This window comes from Argopecten irradians, chromosome 9 (assembly GCF_041381155.1).
Source record: "Argopecten irradians isolate NY chromosome 9, Ai_NY, whole genome shotgun sequence".
NCBI lineage: Eukaryota > Metazoa > Mollusca > Bivalvia > Pectinida > Pectinidae > Argopecten > Argopecten irradians.
This window is the reverse complement of record NC_091142.1, coordinates 36,850,283-36,870,919: the sequence shown is the minus strand read 5'-3', so window position 1 is coordinate 36,870,919 and position 20,637 is coordinate 36,850,283. Positions and strand designations below refer to the sequence as shown.

Genomic DNA, 20,637 nt, shown 5'->3' with positions numbered 1-20,637 from the left:
CGTAGAAATTAATTTAAAGTGTACGAATCTTAAAACGTCCTCCCGGCTGACTATGTCCATGGTTACATTTCCACGCAGGCTCGCTTTCAATACTTTCAACTTTTCTTTATTTCAATGGTCAGAACTGGGAAACTAAGCAGAACTTGGCCGTCGTATTAATATGCGAGAACTTTTGGAAGGCCAATGAACGCATTTAGACTGGTTTTCTTTGCCCGACTATTCACTTTAAGCGAATTTTGCTGCAATATTAAATACAGCTTGATCGTTTCTAGTAGCAGTGACCTTTTTAACGTAAGGGCACAAGCAAATACCACTGATTAAGATATGTACGAAGATTGGTGGAAATCTAATTTAAAAGTAAACTTCTGTCTTTGCCGACTACTAGCTGCTGCCGACGATGAAAACGGATGACGAAACAGTGAAGATGAAATCGTTTTTGTAATGATTTAAAAGACAAGATACGACTGTGCTGGTTTATGTACAATTGTTTACTTGATAACCCAAGGTAACAGTGACAATGAAATGGATGCATCGTGAGTTTGCCCTATACATACGTATATATTTTATCTATTGTAAATAAACACCTAGGATTTCTATATCGAGTTGTGATACCCTATAGCCGCTTATTCTCGCAGCTTTTTTTGTGATTTTATATTTTAACAATTTCAAAGTTTCCCAATATGGCTTTCAGTGTATATATAATTTAACCATTCCTGAATATTATGTGGATAAAATTTTCACGACCGTAGCAATGACCAAAATAACCGGCTGTACACAATAATTCTAGGCATACACGATGTCATATCTTCAATTTTCTCAACAATTTTACCATTTTAAGGATGTACAGTAATATAATAATTCTATTTCAACAAAGTTACAAATTTTCAAAATATGTTTTTATTTCTGAGCATATGAGAGAAACAGAGGTAAAACTCATTATCTGCAATATTATTTGCATTTATATATAAATTTTATTGACAAAATCTGATCAACCTGTTTAGATGCCACTCTCACACACAGAAAGAACCACATTAACGTTTACTGTACCGGGAAGATTTTTGTTTTTGGTAACAAATACCAGCTGTATGATTCAAAACATTTTTCTTTAACGATGCTCCACCGCTGACAAATGGTGTTTTTCTCATTCAAAAACAGGAGCAGACGATTAAGTATTTTTCTTCAATTACAAAGTTACTTACTTTACACTATTACCACCATTGAAAATTTTGAGCTTCTAATTTTACTTCAAGATACAATCTTGAAAAATAATTAATTGTATCCCGAAAAAATTCCGTGCCACTATGTCCTATATAGATTGTAGTACTGATTGCGCATGCAACGAGAGTTAAATAAATTATTCTATATTATTTTTTTTGTAAAGTAGACATATATGCACACGACTAAATACTAATTATTGTTCAAATGATGAGTATCGTTTATATTTTGTCAGCGATGGAGCATCTTTAAAGATATATTTTACTAACTAATACAAATAACATTATTTTGGCTATTTTGCATTGAATGTGAATCAAGAATTAAAATTTGTGAAATAAGGCTAATGTTTGAAGAAAAGATCAATTGATGAAAGTTGTAATTAACTGCATTTAAAACAATAATGATATCAAGCATATTTCATTTTCAACAGTTTTAAATACTAAAACATAGACTTTTGTTTCACTTAACAGCATATCATATGTATAGTAAAGCTCCAGCAAAACTATTTCATCCCATTTTGATATTTCATTTTTTCAAGCACAATATTCGGCTATTACTGTAAATTGCTCATCAATTTACACAACAAATCTTTGAAATGTTTAGCTTCATGTTCCAGAAAATGTAGATGCAAATACCAAAGAAGTTTTAAATATTTTAAAGGTTTTATGAGCAATCCTGTAAAACATGAATTATGTAATAAAGACAATAATGTAATTATGTATTCAACACTATATTAAAATTATGTAATTCATATATCATTACAATAAAGTACTAAATCAATTAATGAACATATCTGTTGACTGAAAGAATAGCCGTCACAAATAAATAGCCCATGATATATAGATTCATATATATAATACAATTACATTTTCTACAAATCATCCTATGATATTCTACATAGAATATTTCTATCAAAAAGCTGCCTTTAAAATATAGATACATAACTGCATATAATGCATTAACATGGACTATGTACTATTTTATTGCCTGATTTGGCATCAGTTTTTAGATAAGTGCCAAGAGATTTGATATCTATATTAAAATATTTTATAGTTTTTTTTCATTAAATGGGGACAAAAAATACATTTTGAGCTTCAACAACAACTCTTCAAATGCATTAAATGTGTGACCAGAGAAATGAACTAGTTTTGTTATTTTACTGTGCATTTTTGTATAGATAATGGCTTTTATCACATCTGATATAAAGACTAGCACTATCACCAATACAACAGAAATATATATAGAATGGGGATATATAACTTGTACATAAAGGATAATAAACTTCAAAAACGGTTCAGGGTCCAGTTTCACAAACATTCCTTACCTTAAACAAATTCCTAAGTTTTACAGTTTCCGGCAGGAAATCTTTGGAGAAGTTTCGATATTTTCCTTGACTTTAGTAATGCTTTCCTACTAAGAATTTCAAATTAAGAAATTCCTTAAAGGTGAGGAATGTTCGTGAAATTGGGCCTAGATACAACAGTATATAAATGTCATACTCAAAAGGTGAAAATTCAGAGCTATCAGCGTTTCAATAATACACGATATAAGAAAACGCTCATTACATAAATGACACTTGATGAAATGACAAGATGAATATCGTAATGGAAACAGTTGCTATCACATCCATTTAACATAGAAATGTTAATAAATTCTGTGTAAAGAAGAGAAACACTGGGGACTAGTGAAATCAATTCCAAACAATGCTGTGGAAATTCTATAACAGCAAGACATTGCAGCATCTCCTTTCAACGCAACATATTCAAATATTGCTACATCAAAACTTTTCCAATAAAAATTCAATCTATTTCAAACATTTTAAAAGCAGAAATGATCGTCATACCCAAAATGTTCATTTCCAGGGCAACGCTTTGAAAAACCTTTGTTTTGAAATTCCATAAGAGGATTTGTTTCTTTTTTTTCTTATTTTGGCTCTAAACCCCAAATCACACATACACTTTCACAATGTAATGTTCTGCAAAAATTACCACAGAATACCACAACTCTATCTAGCAATACCTCGCTTCTGGAAATTCACACTTATCATGTGTAATTTTATGTGGTTAAGCTTGTCTGCCGTTATTAATCCTCTGTAAAACATTGATACACTGACTAACAAAAACCATAGTTATTACCCTAGGTATAGCACTTGACTGCATTAATCAACAAAACTTGCTTATAAAGATATCCAAAGATTGTAAGGAATTATTTTGTACATTAACAATAGCAGGTTATCAAAACATCCACCATTACAGTGGGGTTAATTCGGGGATTCTATTTACAACCATCAAACATTTGATATCAGAAAGTTCAGCAGGATCAACCAGTCTGGTGATCCACTTTAATGTGATGTAACATTTGAGGAGACAATGAAGCAGCCAGACCAGGATTCAAACCAAGACCTCCGAACACTCTACAGAACAGTCTACCTCTACCGACTGAGCTACCTGGTCACCGATTCAGTCCAATTCCGCTAATACACAATATTAATGGAGTCAATCCCTTACATCATTGAGTGTGGCTTTACTATATTAATAAGTAGGTTCCAAAATTATACCTTCTACTGTCAGAAATGAAAGCAATATGAAAGTTGGTTGGGAATTGATGTACAGCATACTGCTTACTTCTGAAACTTTGTTTTTATTTCAGATGAAGTCCACAAATAGTAGATGAGAAAAGAAAATGATGTGTTTAATGAACAATCTACAACAAAAGACTGGAATGTTGCACTACAAAACAAACAACTCCTAACAGTATATTTCTAAATTATCACGATCATGGAGCATCCTTAATTAAATTCTTCTTTAATAATTAAATTAGATGTAGGCTTAACTTGTATTATAACATTGAAATGTGATTTCACAACCATACTTAATTCATAATTAAGATATTTTTAATTGAATCTGTTAAATATAAGTTACATTTAATTTTACCCCCCTCCCCTACCCAACTTTTCAATTTGTTTTCAAAACAAAATTTGAGTGTCAAGGTTGGGCAATACCAATTACATAATGTCATCATTCAAAATTTGTTTTCTCAACGACAAGTGGATGAACATTTGAAATATGTTTTGATATCAAAATTATTGCACATAATTTATATCTGTAGAAAACAAATCATTGTTACATGATCTTTTTTGTAGCATAATGTTCTCTTTCTAAAATTATGAGAGGAAATCAAATGATTTGAAAACATGTTGGATCAAAACTTTGATTGTTCACATAAATGAAAAATAATATTCATAATTCAATTTTCAACTCATCAAAGAAACAGATGGTGTGAATAATGTTATACATTACATGCACACAAAGAGTAAAGCAGTATCAAACTTTGATGAAGACACACAATTAGCCGATGAGATGTATGAAGTACACATACACAATCACACACACTCCTAATATTGTGTACGTTAATGTTTGACACTAGTTTACATTAAACAAAAACTGGATATACATTATACTTTGTAGATACAAATCTAGTCAATTCTCTTTCAACTTATCTTTTATCCTTTTAGGATTTATCATGTCTTGTTTTCATCACTCAATACATCAAACACAACAATGAATAGTTACTCTTTCTGCAAACCACATCATAAGTAATACAGCCCTTTAGTGTGCAAACTGTTGCTAGGAAGCTAGTTCAATGACCAATCTTTTGGGTCAAAGTAAAGAATGCCCTCATTTTTCAATCACAAGATATTCCATCCTTTGGATAATTAATAACAGACGCTAGGAAAGACTACAAGCAGTTCAGTTCAGAGTCACCATACTAACTTTCTGCACAAAGCCAAACTTGACAAGATAAACAGCGTTGTCCAATAAACATGTGTTTTCCATCATAATCAGTTACCCACAGCTTTTCTATGCCTAGTTCCATCACAATCAGTTACCTTCAACCTTCCAATGTCTGTTTCCACCACAATCAGTTACCCTCACCTCTCCAAACTATTGCAGCAGCAAGCAATATCTCTGCCTGAACAGCTACAGTCTGAATGGTACACAGACCTTTGTCTCTCAATGAGCTGAGGCCAATCTTTCTGATCAACAAGCCATTCTCCTAGCTTTCTGATCAACAAGCCATTCTTCTATGTATAGACATGCCAACATTTGAAATGCTAAGCTACAGTCAAACCTTCACAGACTTTTTAGCTTATACCTGAGGCAACTGTCACAGGCAAATCAAAATATTTGACACATTAATTTTTTTCTCGGATAGGATTACCGAAAATTTTGCCACATATTTGAGCAAATTCAATAGAAGGCGGATGAGAGTCCCGACTCGAAATACGAGTGTATGACACCATCACCATAGACTGAGTGCCAAAGAGCCATCGGACGAGACTCAGGATTTGGCTGGCTTCTGAGACTTAATGACGGCCTCTGTGGCTTGCTCTGGCAGTCGAGCTGGGTCAGTGAGGATGTTGGTAGAGGTACTCAGCTGTCTTAAGGCATTCAGAACAGCTGAAACAAACAGGAAAAGACAACTTGATAAACAATTGAATAAATCAAACTAGAACTATGATCCAATGGGTTACTAATATCCACTACTCTACACATTTGAGACCATGACAACCAACCGACATGCTATTTATGCTCATCAATGTTCTAGACTAAATTTTATCAATGGTCATGCTCACATTTGATTTGGTACCTATGACAACCAAATGAAATCTGATGTCTTCCAAACTATAAGTATTGTATTTTTCATCTTTTAAAGCCCCTATATAGCAATTTTCAGCTTTACAAGACAATGCATTCAATTTTGACTAATTAGAAGCCTCCGTTATGTTTCTATGGTAATTGTTATTACACTGTGTGAAGTGTTAGGAATCAATACGTTATACTACTTGACCACGTTAGAACAAAATCGATCCAAAGACTAATGAACTATTGACCACTTTATAAAACCTGTGTATAGTGACCTGGTTACATGATAACCCAAATTTTTGGATAACCACGCCTTCTTGGTCATCTATGCATGGTCCCCAATATTACTATGACATCATACAAGACTTACTTGGTCGGAGGGAGACTAAGGAACAGTGCTGATCTAACCAAGCCATGGTCGTCCTACACAACTCCTCTACACTGGCCGTCGATACCATGTTATTGTACGCTTCAAACAGTGGCTTCACCATAATGGAAAACTGGACATTGGTCAAGGAATCATATATCAGTATGGTAATTATTTTTCTGAATTGTTTTATCTGAACAACCTGACTGATGGCTTTATTGAAGGCCGTATTGTATGCAATCTGAAATCTTAATTGTTTAAATGTGACAATTTTTTTCTAATATGAAGTGTATTTAAAGAGCAGCTTATGCAAATTAACTAACTTTAATTGAAGTGGATTAGAATTAATGAAATTAATTTAAAGTTACTTAGAGTCTTGTTTTAGTCATAATAAAACATGGCAGTATTATGTAGCTCCATGAAGAAATCCTATTTGCCCAGAGTTGTATTCTATTTCAGATTTGTATTCTATTTGTCCAGAGTTGTATTCTATTAACAAACATGCTTCTGGATAATTGATTTGGTTCAATTATATATCACAGTATTGTGTACATGTTCCCAGTTTATAAAGGATCCAGGCTTTACTGTAGTGTTACAAAGTGTCTAGAATATTGAACTTTGGTAAGCATCATTAAAACCAGCTACATCCTGATCCAAACTTATTCAGAGTGAAGCTCTTCTAATAAAAGGATACAATCCAGAACTTCCAGTTTTCTAGTGTACGAGTTTTCACATACTCCTCAAACATTTCCTTCATGCGGTCAGCTCTCTGTCTCGTCACAGGAACGCCTGTTGCTGGTAGTTGGGATTGGCACTGACTGTACAACACAGAACATTTACTGATTAAGTGTTTTTCTCATGCAGTATTGTGAATGTAAATTGTGTCTATCTTAAATACCACAATGGAAAATTTAGATTTGTTTAAAAGTTAATAAATGAAACTTATAAGTTTTGAATACAACACAATTAAACATAAAACTTCATGAACAGGATGACAAGATACATTAAAATCTTCCATTGCCTAAGTATTGAGTTGGTCCTGACCAAATTTTTTCGCTGAAATCTAAGTACCCTAAACTTCTATATATACACTGTAACTATATTCCATCAGTATACATACAATATATTAAAAAAGACCAGTAAAACAGTTCTAGGTTTTCTCCAGCGCTTTCACAGCTGCCACTGCTCTTAGGGGAATTGAAATACAAACACATATCAGTAATACCTTATGGATTGATTACATATCAGTAATACTTAATGGATTGATTACATATCAGTAATACTTAATGGATAGATTACATATCAGTAATACTTAATGGATAGATTACATATCAGTAATACCTTATGGATAGATTACATATCAGTAATACTTAATGGATAGATTACATATCAGTAATACCTTATAGATTGATTACATATCAGTAATACCTTATGGATAGATTACATATCAGTAATACCTTATAGATTGATTACATATCAGTAATACCTTGATTACATATCAGTAATACCTTATGGATAGATTACATATCAGTAATACTTAATGGATAGATTACATATCAGTAATACCTTATGGATAGATTAATATCATATCAATGTAATACATTATAATGGATAGATTACATATCAGTAATACCTTATGGATTGATTACATATCAGTAATACCTTATGGATGATTAGATTTATGACATATCAGTACTAATACCTTATATGATTGATTACATATCAGTAATACCTTATGGATAGATTACATATCAGTAATACCTTATGGATTGATTACATATCAGTAATACCTTATAGATTATTACATATCAGTAATACTTAATGGATTGATTACATATCAGTAATACTTAATGGATAGATTACATATCAGTAATACCTTATGGATAGATTACATATCAGTAATACCTTATGGATTGATTACATATCAGTAATACCTTATGGATTGATTACATATCAGTAATACCTTATGGATTGATTACATATCAGTAATACCTTATGGATTGATTACATATCAGTAATACCTTATAGATTGATTGAGAGATTCTATTTCTTGTTTAAGTATTTCAGCCTCCTTCTGCATCTGGGCTCTTTCTGACTTCAATTTCTTACAGTAATCAGCAGCTGAAATGGAATTTGTCTTATTTTTTATGATCATTTTGACACAGTACACCAGTACTTTGATATTGCTTTAAAGTTAAATAAATTCAGGCAATAGCATCTCATATTAATAACATCATTAGACTTAAGTACTCAAAGTACTGCAAATACAACACAACAAAAATAGAAAAATTAGAATGAAATCAAATGATAAAATAATTAAAAATTATTTTTAGTTTTAAGTTCTGTTGATTATATGACATTATAATACACCATTCTGGTTTTATGAGAGAATTTTTTTTTAATTTCCTAATGATAAATTTCTGACTAATCCATTAAAAAACGTCAAGCTGTTAGGCTAGATGTCCCATATATTTGGCAAAGAAGAACGAATATACTGGGTAGAGAATGAACTAAGATAATTTTCTCTATTATTTTCAGGCTTTAATACTAATACAACTGTTATATTGTGTAGAGGACAAGTCAACCTACTTTTCTGTAACATGGCTGCCTTGCTGACTTTAGCGTTGGGATTTTGACTTAAAGCTGGTATCAACGTGTGAAGCACATCAAAACCATTCTGAAATATTCAAATACAAACATTGGCTTTTCATGGTTATGATTCAAATATTGCAAAAAATAATGCATTTTACCATTATCTTAATTCAAAGATCAAATAATTTAAACATACTATATATAACATGAATTATTTGTGGATAATTTATTTGTGGTGTGGAGCTTACAAATTACCTAGTAGATTAAAATATTACTGGTAATACTTTGCAAAACTGATTACAAAAATGTAGGAAATACTGTTTATTATCTTTGTAGTTCCCTAGCTCTGCTAAAATAAAGCTATTTCAAGAAAAGTCAAAACATGAAAATTGCAGTTTCAATGGGAAGGAGACAAAAATGATGGCATTAGATATAGTCCTACCTTTATGTTACACCTTCGTTTCTGCTCAGCAGACGTGTGAGACACTCGGCGTGTTCCTCCCCCGTCACCACTACTGTGGCGCCCTCTAGGCGAGTCCTGGAACAACAAATCCTTACATGTATCAAACTAAACCTACAAGAAATTGATCTGAGGGCCATAAGTAGTTTAAATAAAACTTTAAACAGATTTTTATTACTCTTAGTTAACTGGTATCAAAGTTTAAGTTGAAATACTAAATTTAATTACTGTTCAATGCAGAGATCAAAGTTGAAGTTCAAATACAATGTTCTGTTAGAGAGATACACATGAAATGATTAATTAAACATATATTCCAGATTCTTATGAACGATTTCTCTTCCATTGGAACATGTGGAAAGTAAAATATGCTAATATACTCAGGGCTGTATTAGAAACTTACAATCCCTTCAGCATCAGAAATTGGACTTCCCATTTCAAGGTTACTTGTCTCTAGTATTGAGGAGCTATCAGCCACCATGGACGCTGGACTGGACTTGATACCAGTGGTACCTGTAAGGTTCAATCGCTTCTTATATATACATAATTTAAATTCATAAAAGTAAATCATGATGCAAGTAAATAAGCGAAAGTTTATCTCCCTGCATTACCATCTTCATCATGTTTATTGGTGAGAGTTTCCATTAGATTTTTCAAATCTCGAATTTTAATCTTTTCAAACTTATTTGAAACAAAAATCGTGAAATTAAATAGCAACAAAAGAAAGTTGGTTTACAGTAACACTTTACTGTTATATAATTAAGTTATATGTAAAACCTATAGAAAACACTGTACAATTAATGCCTATGATATACTAATTTTATTGATAGAAAAGATTAGTATTCTGCAGTGGGTTGAAGTCTCAGTAGCTCATTTTAGCACCAAAGACATGCATTACTTTTATAAAATATCATAATTGTTCATCATATAACCATAGCATTTTGTTCAATTGCAATAAAATTGAAGTAGAAAATAAATGAACATCTCCATTTATATCAGCCGGCACTTACCATCCAAGGTAATGTCGTCGCAAGTCTTACTGGGGACAGTCGACGATGATGACCCAAAGGTCGATGATGATGACCCAAATAAACTGATTCTACTGCTGAGGTCGGACGCCTAAACAAAAATGTTAATCAAATTGATCAAGATGGCTAATAAATCATTTGTTCCTGTTTCTAAGTAATATGTTTAATCTTCAGACACTAATATGTTTGATGATAGTTATATATATATATATATATAAAAACAACTTCTGGTAATGTCATTATATAGTTAAAAATTTTGTTTAAAACTTTAGCAATGTCACTATAGACAAGATATTTTTTTATTATAAAACTTCTGGCAATGTCACTAGACAAGTTTAATACCTCCTGTACACTGATGGTGATGGTCTGACTCGGGGTGACAGGAGAGGTCGGTGATTCCTGGGGATGGAGAGATTGTAGAGGGGACAGACTGGGCATGGTCAGACTCTGGGCGGCAGCACTAGACAAAGTAGCGTCCTTCTCAACTTTTATTACAGCTCCCGGGTATGTACCTGTAAAAACATTAAGGTTATCATAAATTATTGCTCCCAGGTATTTACCTGTAACAAAATTAGGGTTATAAACTAGAAATTGTCACCGGGAAAATTTGACGGGCTTTTCACCTAAAAGCTACTTCGTTCAAGGTCATTTATAAACACTTGGTAGCACTTAGTTTCAACGTACCAAAAGTCCAATACCAGGTCTTAGGCCTTTCAGAACTTTACAATAAGTCATTTGAAGATTTTAGGATTGTTAGCCCGAGTGCCCTTTGATATGGGTCAAGGTCAATCATATTAACAAACTTGGTAGGCATTTATGTCAGCATGCTTCATGCTTAATATTAGGTCTCTAGGCCTTCTGGAAATTGAGAAGAAGATTTTTGAATGATTTGGTCGAAAAATTGCATTTTTGAACTTTGTCCCTTATTTCCAACCGGAAGTTGACGTTTTACAGAAAAGTTGTAACAAAATGAATTGTTTCATTTTTTATTCTACATAACATATCCAAAAATGAAAGTAATTGGCTTTGTGGTTAACGAGCTACGGCTGTCTCAATGAGCTGACATTTCAAGGGATTATTTTCATAACTCTACAATCACACGCACTCTGTGACCTTGGATGAAGGTTAATCTCGTTTATTTTTTCAAACCCTATAGTCAACTACCTAAGCTTACTTCATGCAAAATATGAAGTCTCTATACTATGTAGAACTTGACAAGAAGATTTTTTCGTGATTTTCACCGAAAAGGGCGATTTTGCACTATGAGTCAATAAACAACCGGTAGTAGACATTTTAAAGAAAAATGTTTAATTACAAAGTTTCTCAGTATACTATTCTACATCACATATAAAAAAATGAAAGAAATTGGCTCAGTGGTTAACGAGTTATGGCTGTTTAGGTTAAACCGGAAGTGACGTCATTGCGGCCATATTTGAATTTGAATCAACACCATATTAACAAGAATTAGTCACGGTAATAAGTGGAAGATCTTGTGTGAGTTTGGGCTTGATCGGACTGGTGGAATCAGAGGAGATGTTTAAAATATGATTGTCGAAATTTGCAAAAAACTCTTAGTTAAATATTAATTACGTCATAAAAAATTAATTAGTGGATCAATTTTAAGTTTGAAGACATCAAAACCTTCAGAATGAGATACTGCATCGATTTAATGCAAAAAGTTTGGAAAAAAATTGAATAATAAAAAAATTCTAAAAATAGTCACTTTTTGTAAACTTTGACCTCTAGCGAGCTTTTTAACAAGACATATTTTGTGGAAACATGTCATTGGTAAAAGTTAGATATGTCAATTCCCTACAATAAAATACTTTCAGGTTTGAAATAGCTTTCACACTTTTTGAGTTATAGCAGTTTTTGTGTTTTTTAGGTTTTACTTCATGGCGGCCATTTTGGAATTTTTGACCTACTAAATTTTGTTCATGGATCCCCTTCAGATACATGGTTTAAACATACTGAAATCATTTTTATCCTATATCTTACCGTTTGACCGATACAGCGTTCACAAAAACAGGAAGAAGAATAATAATAAGAATAAGAAACTTAACGAAAACAATAGGTCTTTTCACAAATAGTGAAAAGCCCTAATTATTGCTCCCGGGTATTTACCTGTAACAAAATTAGGGTTATCATAAATTATTGCTCCCGGATGTGTACCTATAACAACATTCGGTTATTATAAATTATTGCTCCCGGGTATGTTCCTGAAACAAAATTAGGGTTATAAATTATTGCTCCTGGTATGTTCCTGAAACAAAATTAGGGTTATCATAAATTACTGCTCCCGGGTATTTACCTATAACAAAATTAGGGTTATCATAAATTATTGCTTCCGGGTGTGTACCTATGACAAAATTAGGGTTATTATAAATTACTGCTCCCGGGTATATACCTATAACAAAATTAGGGTTATCATAAATTATTGCTCCCGGATGTGTACCTATGACAAATTAGGGTTATTATAAATTACTGCTCCTGGGTATTTACCTATGACAAAATTAGGGTTATTATAAATTACTGCTCCCGGGTATATACCTATAACAAAATTAGGGTTATCATAAATTATTGCTCCTGGGTATTTACCTATAACATAATTAGGGTTATTATAAATTATTGCTCCCGGGTATTTACCTATAACATAATTAGGGTTATAATAAATTATTGCTCCCGGGTATTTACCTATAACATAATTAGGGTTATATCATAAATCATTGCTCCCGGGTATGTACCTATAACAAAATTAGGGCTATATCATAAATCATTGCTCCCGGGTATGTACCTATAACAAAATTAGAGTTATCATAATTTTTTGCTCCTGGGTAGGTAGACAAAGACCAACAATGCATGTTAAAATTTTTTATTCACCACCACATAGAAGCTACCAATGCAATTTGAGTACTGTTCATTGCTGAGTGTCAGAGAAGTCGCTTACATGTTAAGAACAAATTTGCTGGTTTTGTACCCACCCCTCAGGCCCCTAGTGGGGTGGGGTGAGGGGGTCAGTCTTATCATCTGTATTCAAATTTGAATTCATTTTATTTTTTTATTTTTCATTATGAATGCACAGAGAAACTCTTTTTCATTATGAATGCACAGAGAAAACATATTTACAATATTATAGTATACAACAGTTATTTATATGAATAATGTGAGCTAAGGTGAACAAATAATGTTGTTAATTATCCTAATAAAAGTACACAATTTCTTCAGTGTTTTTATGCAAGTAGAATTCATAAGTTCATTAAACTTAATAACATTTGGTCGTAGCCAAAAATATTGATCAATATACAAGTTAGAGTCACCAATAGATATTCTACCAATGTAATATATGGGTCATATCCATTGTCCAATACTTAGTTTCAGAGAAGTAGCCAATATACCAGTAGCCAAATTGACCCCTTTTGTCCCCGCCCCTGAAGCTCCCAGGGGTCAGACCTACCTAAGTAAATTTAGCTCAAACTTTTCAATGGTGGTAATAGTATAAAGTAATTAACTTTTGTAACTGAAGAAAAATATTAGTTCTTCTGTTCCTGTTTTTGATAGAGAACTTTTTTTCAGTGGTGCAAAATTTTTAAGTCCATGATATAACCAAAAAGATCCAGTAGTTTGAAAGTTATAGAGCCTGGAAAACTTACTTCTTTTTCTTAAAAGTAGGTCAGAGTTAAAATGACCTTCCTGATCATGCATTAATACACAGTCTATCATGCATAAAGCTGTTACCAAAATAGAACATTCAAGTCACAGGATAGAGTAGGATATTGATTCTATTTAAAGATGCTCCACCGCTGACAGAGCATAAAAGATGTTCATAATTTGAACAATAATTTGTGTTTAATCGTTTATATATATGTCTAATTAACACAAAAAGTAACATAAAACAATTCATCTTGCTTCTGTTGCATGCACTATCAGTAGTTCATTCCATATAGGACATATATAGTGCTACTGAACTTTTTCGGGATGCAATTAATAATTTTTAATATAATTTATCTTGAAATAAAATTAGAAGCTCAAACTTTTCAAGGTGATAATTGTGTAAAGTAAGTAACTTTTGAAACTGAAGAAAAATACTACATCGTCTGCTCCTAGCTGTGTTTGATAGAAAAACATTTGTGAGCCGTGGAGCATCTTTAAAAAATGCATAGAAGGGTGCATGATGGACATATAAAACTGTACACCTCCTGGTATCTGCAAGAAATAAACAAAATTGAAAGCAAATTGATTCTGAGAATGAAATTACTGTAGGATTAAAAGCTAATAAAACTTGTTCTCAAATCAAAGAGTAATCTAAGTGACTGGGAAAATGTATGTTTTTCCACACAATATTAAAATCATAGCTTTTTACGATAATGACCATTCAAGAAAAGAAGAGAAGAAATCATTCTGAAGTGCAAAGAAGATATAGATCCCAGAGTTGATATATCTACGGTAGGTGTTTGTAGAGCTGATAAAGCTTTATCACTATGTTCCTATTGCATCACCCTAGTACACCTTGAGGTCAGTCCATTCAATGTAATGGTTAAGTATTTCATCACCCTATGTATTATGCCTAGGGGTCAAAGTGTACCATACAGTAGTAAACCTACAGGTATTGCATCACCCACCTGATGTGTTATTTCTTAAATATGAGCCCTGAACTGTCCCGCTTTGTGTATAATCCCCTTACCTTAATGCATAATAAACTCTGAAAAATTTGCCAATTTATACTCTTGTGTGTAAGAAAGAGCTACAAAACTCAACTTCAAATGACATTTAAATTTACCGTAATGGTTGCCATATTGGATATGGCGGCCATCTTGAAAACATTTTGCTTGGCACCTAAAACTGTTATGATGATAATGCTCTATGTTCAAAATTTCAATCTTTTACAACAAACCCCACAATCCTTCTGATATATGCCCCATTCTGCCAGACTATAAACATTTTATCATCTTCCAAATAACTTTTTTATTCTTGTTTTCTCTTTTGTTTATGTCTCACAAGTGTCATTCTGCTCCTAATTAAATTAACATTTATTTTACTGATTTCATTAACAAGTTGTATTAATTAAGCAATCTGTTTAACTATATATGTTTCTTTTTTTCATTCAAAGATGCTCCACCGCAGACAGAGCATAAATGATATTCATCATTTGAACAATAACTGGTGTTTAATCGTGTATAAGTATGTCTAATTAACACAAAAAATAATATAAAATGATGTATTTTGCCATTGGTGCATGCACATTCAGTATTTCATTCCATATAGGATATAGTGCCACAGAATTTTTACGGGATGCAATTAATTATTTTTTCTTATTTTTATCTTAATTGTACTAAAATTAGAAGCTCAAACTTTTCAATGGTGGTAATGGTGTAAAGTAAGTAACTTTTGTAACTGAAGAAAAATACTAAATCGTCTGCTCCTGTTTTTGATAGTGAAAAAATACCATTTGTCAGCGGTGGAGCATCTTTAACATAATAACTGCTGTTTTACTGTAGTTTTTATTCTCTCTTCATTAAAAACTTTAAAAATCAATCCTCTTGCATGTTTCACCTGTTTTTAAATTTTGTATCAAAAAATATAATTCTATCCATCTTTTTTTTTTTATTCTCTAGTTTCTGTTTAATTGTTAATCCTTAAACATCCTAAAGAACCGGCTACTACAGGTAGATATGTGTATACATTGTAATCTTGTTTCCTCATTCCTTGCTATATATAGGTTTGTATACAAACTTTGTGTATAATCCCCTTACCTTATAATCACTCTCTGCTGCATCCTTATTCCTGTATATAAGTGTACATAGTGTGCTGTGTAGGGGCTATGACAGGGAGGGAGCTAGGATTTACCATCTTATAGCTGTCCCAATAACAGGCCACTACAATACTGATGGTTCTGTCATGTACCTACTCACTGTGACCTTGAGTCTGCTAGGCTCCTACACTCACATGTGAACTCAGCTGATCACTCACTGATCATGTGTTGATCTCATGATCTTACACAAGTGTATACAGTTAAATAATGAAGTCCTGCCACAAATCACATAGCAACGATACAGCTAGCCCCATTTATAAGGAGAATACAATAGATTTATTCTACAAGAAAGGATTTTTATTTTGACAAAAAATATGAATAATAATATTTTTAATTGGAACAATACTTATTAAGCTGTAAAAAGAAAAGCATTTCAAATAAGTTGCAAATGTATAGTTTGCATTAATGAACTAGGCCCTGTTAAATAAAAAAAAAAGTGTCAACATTTTGTGTGTTAAATTTAGGAAATATCACACATTTAAGGACATTATGCCTTTAAGTAGATAGATTTTCAAAAATTCCATCTTTTTAGTATAGACTTCACTTATTTTAGCATAGGGACAAACATGGAAGGAAATGAACTGACATGATGAAACCAATATTTGCACTAACCTGCAGGTGACCTTACAGTATTTTTGTGCTGGGTACAGACTGCAGTGTCTAGACCTGATAATATCAACACATGATGGCGTCACGCCAGGGATCACACTTTAAACATGGAAATATCTATATATAACTTAGGGAGTATTCCATCCATCTATTTATAGATTAAATGTATACATACAGGTAAACTGATGCTACAAATCTAATATTTACACAATAAACATATAGAAAATGTATTATAGCATAAATATTACAGGGTATTTTTGTTATTTAATTAATGTGGGCTGGCAAAACTCTAAATAATGACAGTGCCAATTGTAGCATCTGTTACTATCAAGTGTGAATCTGAACAACAGACATATGTGAGTCTGAACTGTACAGACACCTATATAGGTTGGCAATCACAAGTCAGAGGTGGACGTCTGGATCTACTGATAGAATTAATGTCAGACAGTGTAGGGTCACTGGGACCCAGAGGTGGAGGCCATGCTGTTATGGGATGTCTGTTATAGGCAACCAAGAGGGTATAGGTCAACTTATATCCTATTCAACATATTATTAACAGCCATTGTCATCATTTAAAGATGATCCATCGCTGACAAATGGTATTTTTCCTCTTAACAAAAACTGAAGCAGTAAAATTAGTATTTTTCTTTAATTACAAAAGTTACTTACTTTACACCATTACTACCATTGAAAGTTTGAGCTTTTCATTTTACTTCAAGATAAAAATATTAAAATTAATTAATTGCATCCAGGAAAAAATTCTGTGGCACTATGTCCTATATGGAATGAAGTACTGATTGCACATGCACCAAAATGCAAATTAAAATTATTTCATTTGCATTTTTGTTCTAATGAGACATACAATTACACGATTAAAAAGTACGTATTTTTAAAATGATGAGTATCGTTTATGCTCTGCTGGCAGTGGAGAATCTTTAAGGAAATACCAGGTTTAAAAAATTGGGAAAGACCAGAGTACCTCGAGAAAAACTATTAACCTACAGTCAGTACATAGGAACTGTCCTTTGGTTATGAACTAAATCTCATCAAAAAGTGGAGGGTAGGAGGTAGAATGTGGGCATCTTAAAGATTCCACAACTGGAAAGGAAGGCTGGAGGACTAGTAATAAAAAGTCTGACAATTTATTCATTCAAGATCATACACCAGACAGAATTTTATAGATAATATATGTCAGCTTTACCTAACGGAACATTTGCAATAGTTATCACATGAGCAAGGTTGGAACATGATCAGGACTGAATTGAAGGATGTGATGAATGTCACGTTGACACAAGCAGTTCGTATCAACAGCAAATACAGAGTCATTTAATCACATGAGGTGAATTCCCCTTATATAATCATATAAATTCGGGCTGAAACAATTAGTCGAATAATCGGAGGCGATAAGATTAATGAAACTAATTGCTGATAATCGATTGAAGATTTTATTAATCGTTAATCATAGCGTTAACATGCATAGCATGTACATGATGTACATTTATGTACACGTTTTGAACTCAACAAAGCATATATCATGTCATGAGAAAGCATGCAACACGCTGTTTGTCAATTTTCACTTGTGATCGGCTCCATGTTGTTCTGTCAGGGAGGCCTTATCGGGACGCCTGGGAACGGAAGGAGCAGTAGTCTTGAACATTTTAATTTTACTATTGCATGTGTTTATCATATAAAAAGAATGTTTTTGTTCATATTTTAATTGAAGATAAGAGTTGTTGATTTTTTTTTTTTGATCAGGGAAACAAAAAATTTAATTGACGAAAATTTGGTCATGTCGCTCCGTGGCGATCCAGATTTGGTTGATTAGTCGTACGTGTGAAGGTCATGTCAAAACTGCGGGTTAGCAGACTGGATTTAAGAATGTTACAGAAATTATACAAACACTGCTCCCGTTCCCCAAAGGATGTTTCTGGCCAATTTGGTTACATTCCATGTAGAACTCTATGACTAGTAACGATTTAAAGGAATTGGTACCATGATGGACGACACACGCCACTCCATGACACAAGCTCACCGGCCAGGTAGCTAACAGTGTATCCTGATTGCTCATCCGATATAGACTTATCATTAATCCAAAGGTCTTTTGTTCTATGCATAAATCAATCATACTTAATCTTGTCAAATTTTAATGAACGTCATATTCAACTGAGTAGATATTTAATTCAAAGGATCTAACACCAATATGACACAATTTGCAAGCCTATAAATAATACCAAGTCTCCTGGCTACATTGTTATTTGTAAGTCTTTCCATATTTCAAAGTCTATTTAGATACTATTACCTGGCATTAAGGTCAAGGTCATTCATTTGAACAGCCTAAGCAGCCCTTAGTCTTGGCATAACTTCACTTCCAATGTCTGGTGTAGATCTACAGACCCCTTATATATAATTATTTATAAAGTCTCTAAGCTTCTTACTTACTGTAAAGAGGTGTTAATAAATTAAGCTTTTTGATCCCTGTCACCTAGAATAAAGGCCAAGGTATTCATTCCCAACAAACTTGGTGGTTATTTTAGGTCTATATACCCTTTAAGCTTCATTTTAAGTCTCGTAACTCTTGCAAAAATTGACGGATTTTTTGACTTGTAATCAACCCAAGTCTCATTGATATAAAGCAACATACCAAATTTGGTTTTACTTCAGTTATCGAGCAAAAAACATGGATTTTTCTGTTTTGACAATTTTAAAGTCCCATAACTCTTGCAAATATAGATGGATTCTAACCATTATTAAACTCATCCAAGGTCTCAATGTTGATATAAAACATTTTATAAAATTTGGTTGAAATTGGACGATAATTATCTAAGTTGTCTAGCCGAAACCATGGATTTTTCTGTTTTGAAAAATTTAAAGTCCCGTAACTCTTGCAAATATTGACGTATTTTTACCATTATTGAACTCATCTGAGATCTCATTAATATAAAGCTATATACCAAATTTGGTTGACTTTGGACGAAAAATATTGAAGTTATCAAGCGGAAACCATGGATTCTTCTGTTTTGACGATTTTAAAGTCCCGAATTTCTTGCAAATATTGACAGATTTTGACCATTATCGAACTCATCTAAGATCTCATTGATATAAAGCTATACAAAGGACTCCACATAATCGAATAACGGTTATTCGAATATTTCGGTTATTTGCATAAAATTCTGCGGTCCCGATTTTTTCCTTCTTTATCTTTGTTTTTCAACTCCGTGTATTTGCATAGACTTTTACATGACCTCCGGTTATTTGAATAAAATATTTGGGAAATTCTAAAAATAAAATTGAATATTTTTCAATGTTGCAAAATATTTTTAGCGAAATTCGCCGATATATGTTTCAAGATACTTCGCTTTTACTAGAAATCATCTTGGTAACAGATTAACGTTATAGTATGGCTTGTTATTTTATGCATGAATCTGCAAAGGTATTCGACGCTGTTACGATTTACATCAGCAGCGGTTGATCATAACTTTAGTATATTCACTGACTCAAACATCTAATTAAAGCATTTGCATTTTCAAATATGTTTATTTATTAACGTAACGTACCTTAGTTCGCGATCGGTTGGAGAAACCATGCTTCCTTACAACAATCGCCATTCATGAGTAGTCTCGTTCAACCAGAGTCTTGTTGACTACGACAGACGTGCGTATCAAGCGTCTCGTTGAACGAGACATAAAAGTATGCAAAGTCGGCATGCAATGACTACCGCAAGTTTCGTACAGTATGTAAGCTTAGGATACAAAAGATACTTGCTACGTTGTTTCATTGCTACTTGAACAAGCTATTCATCATATAGATCAACAATACAGGGGAAATTCTCAAAACACATTTAGGTCGAGTGAACGCATGGCTTCATCACCTGCCGCCATTTTCGAATTCATATGCACATGTTAAAAACAACACTA

At 32.7% G+C, this 20,637-nt stretch overlaps 1 protein-coding gene across 1 annotated transcript in view; it reads right to left on the bottom strand.

Annotated features, from left to right (window-relative positions):
• Positions 1–469: 469 nt before the first annotated feature.
• Positions 470–20,637, bottom strand: part of LOC138332223 (MLX-interacting protein-like) — a 37,645-nt gene continuing 17,477 nt past the window's right edge. Inside the window, 9 exon segments of the mRNA XM_069280225.1 lie at positions 470–5,675; positions 6,232–6,361; positions 6,923–7,046; positions 8,250–8,349; positions 8,818–8,905; positions 9,263–9,358; positions 9,681–9,790; positions 10,288–10,396; positions 10,648–10,817. Of these exon segments, the coding sequence (XP_069136326.1) occupies positions 5,557–5,675; positions 6,232–6,361; positions 6,923–7,046; positions 8,250–8,349; positions 8,818–8,905; positions 9,263–9,358; positions 9,681–9,790; positions 10,288–10,396; positions 10,648–10,817 (1,046 nt within the window). The 3' untranslated portion in view covers positions 470–5,556.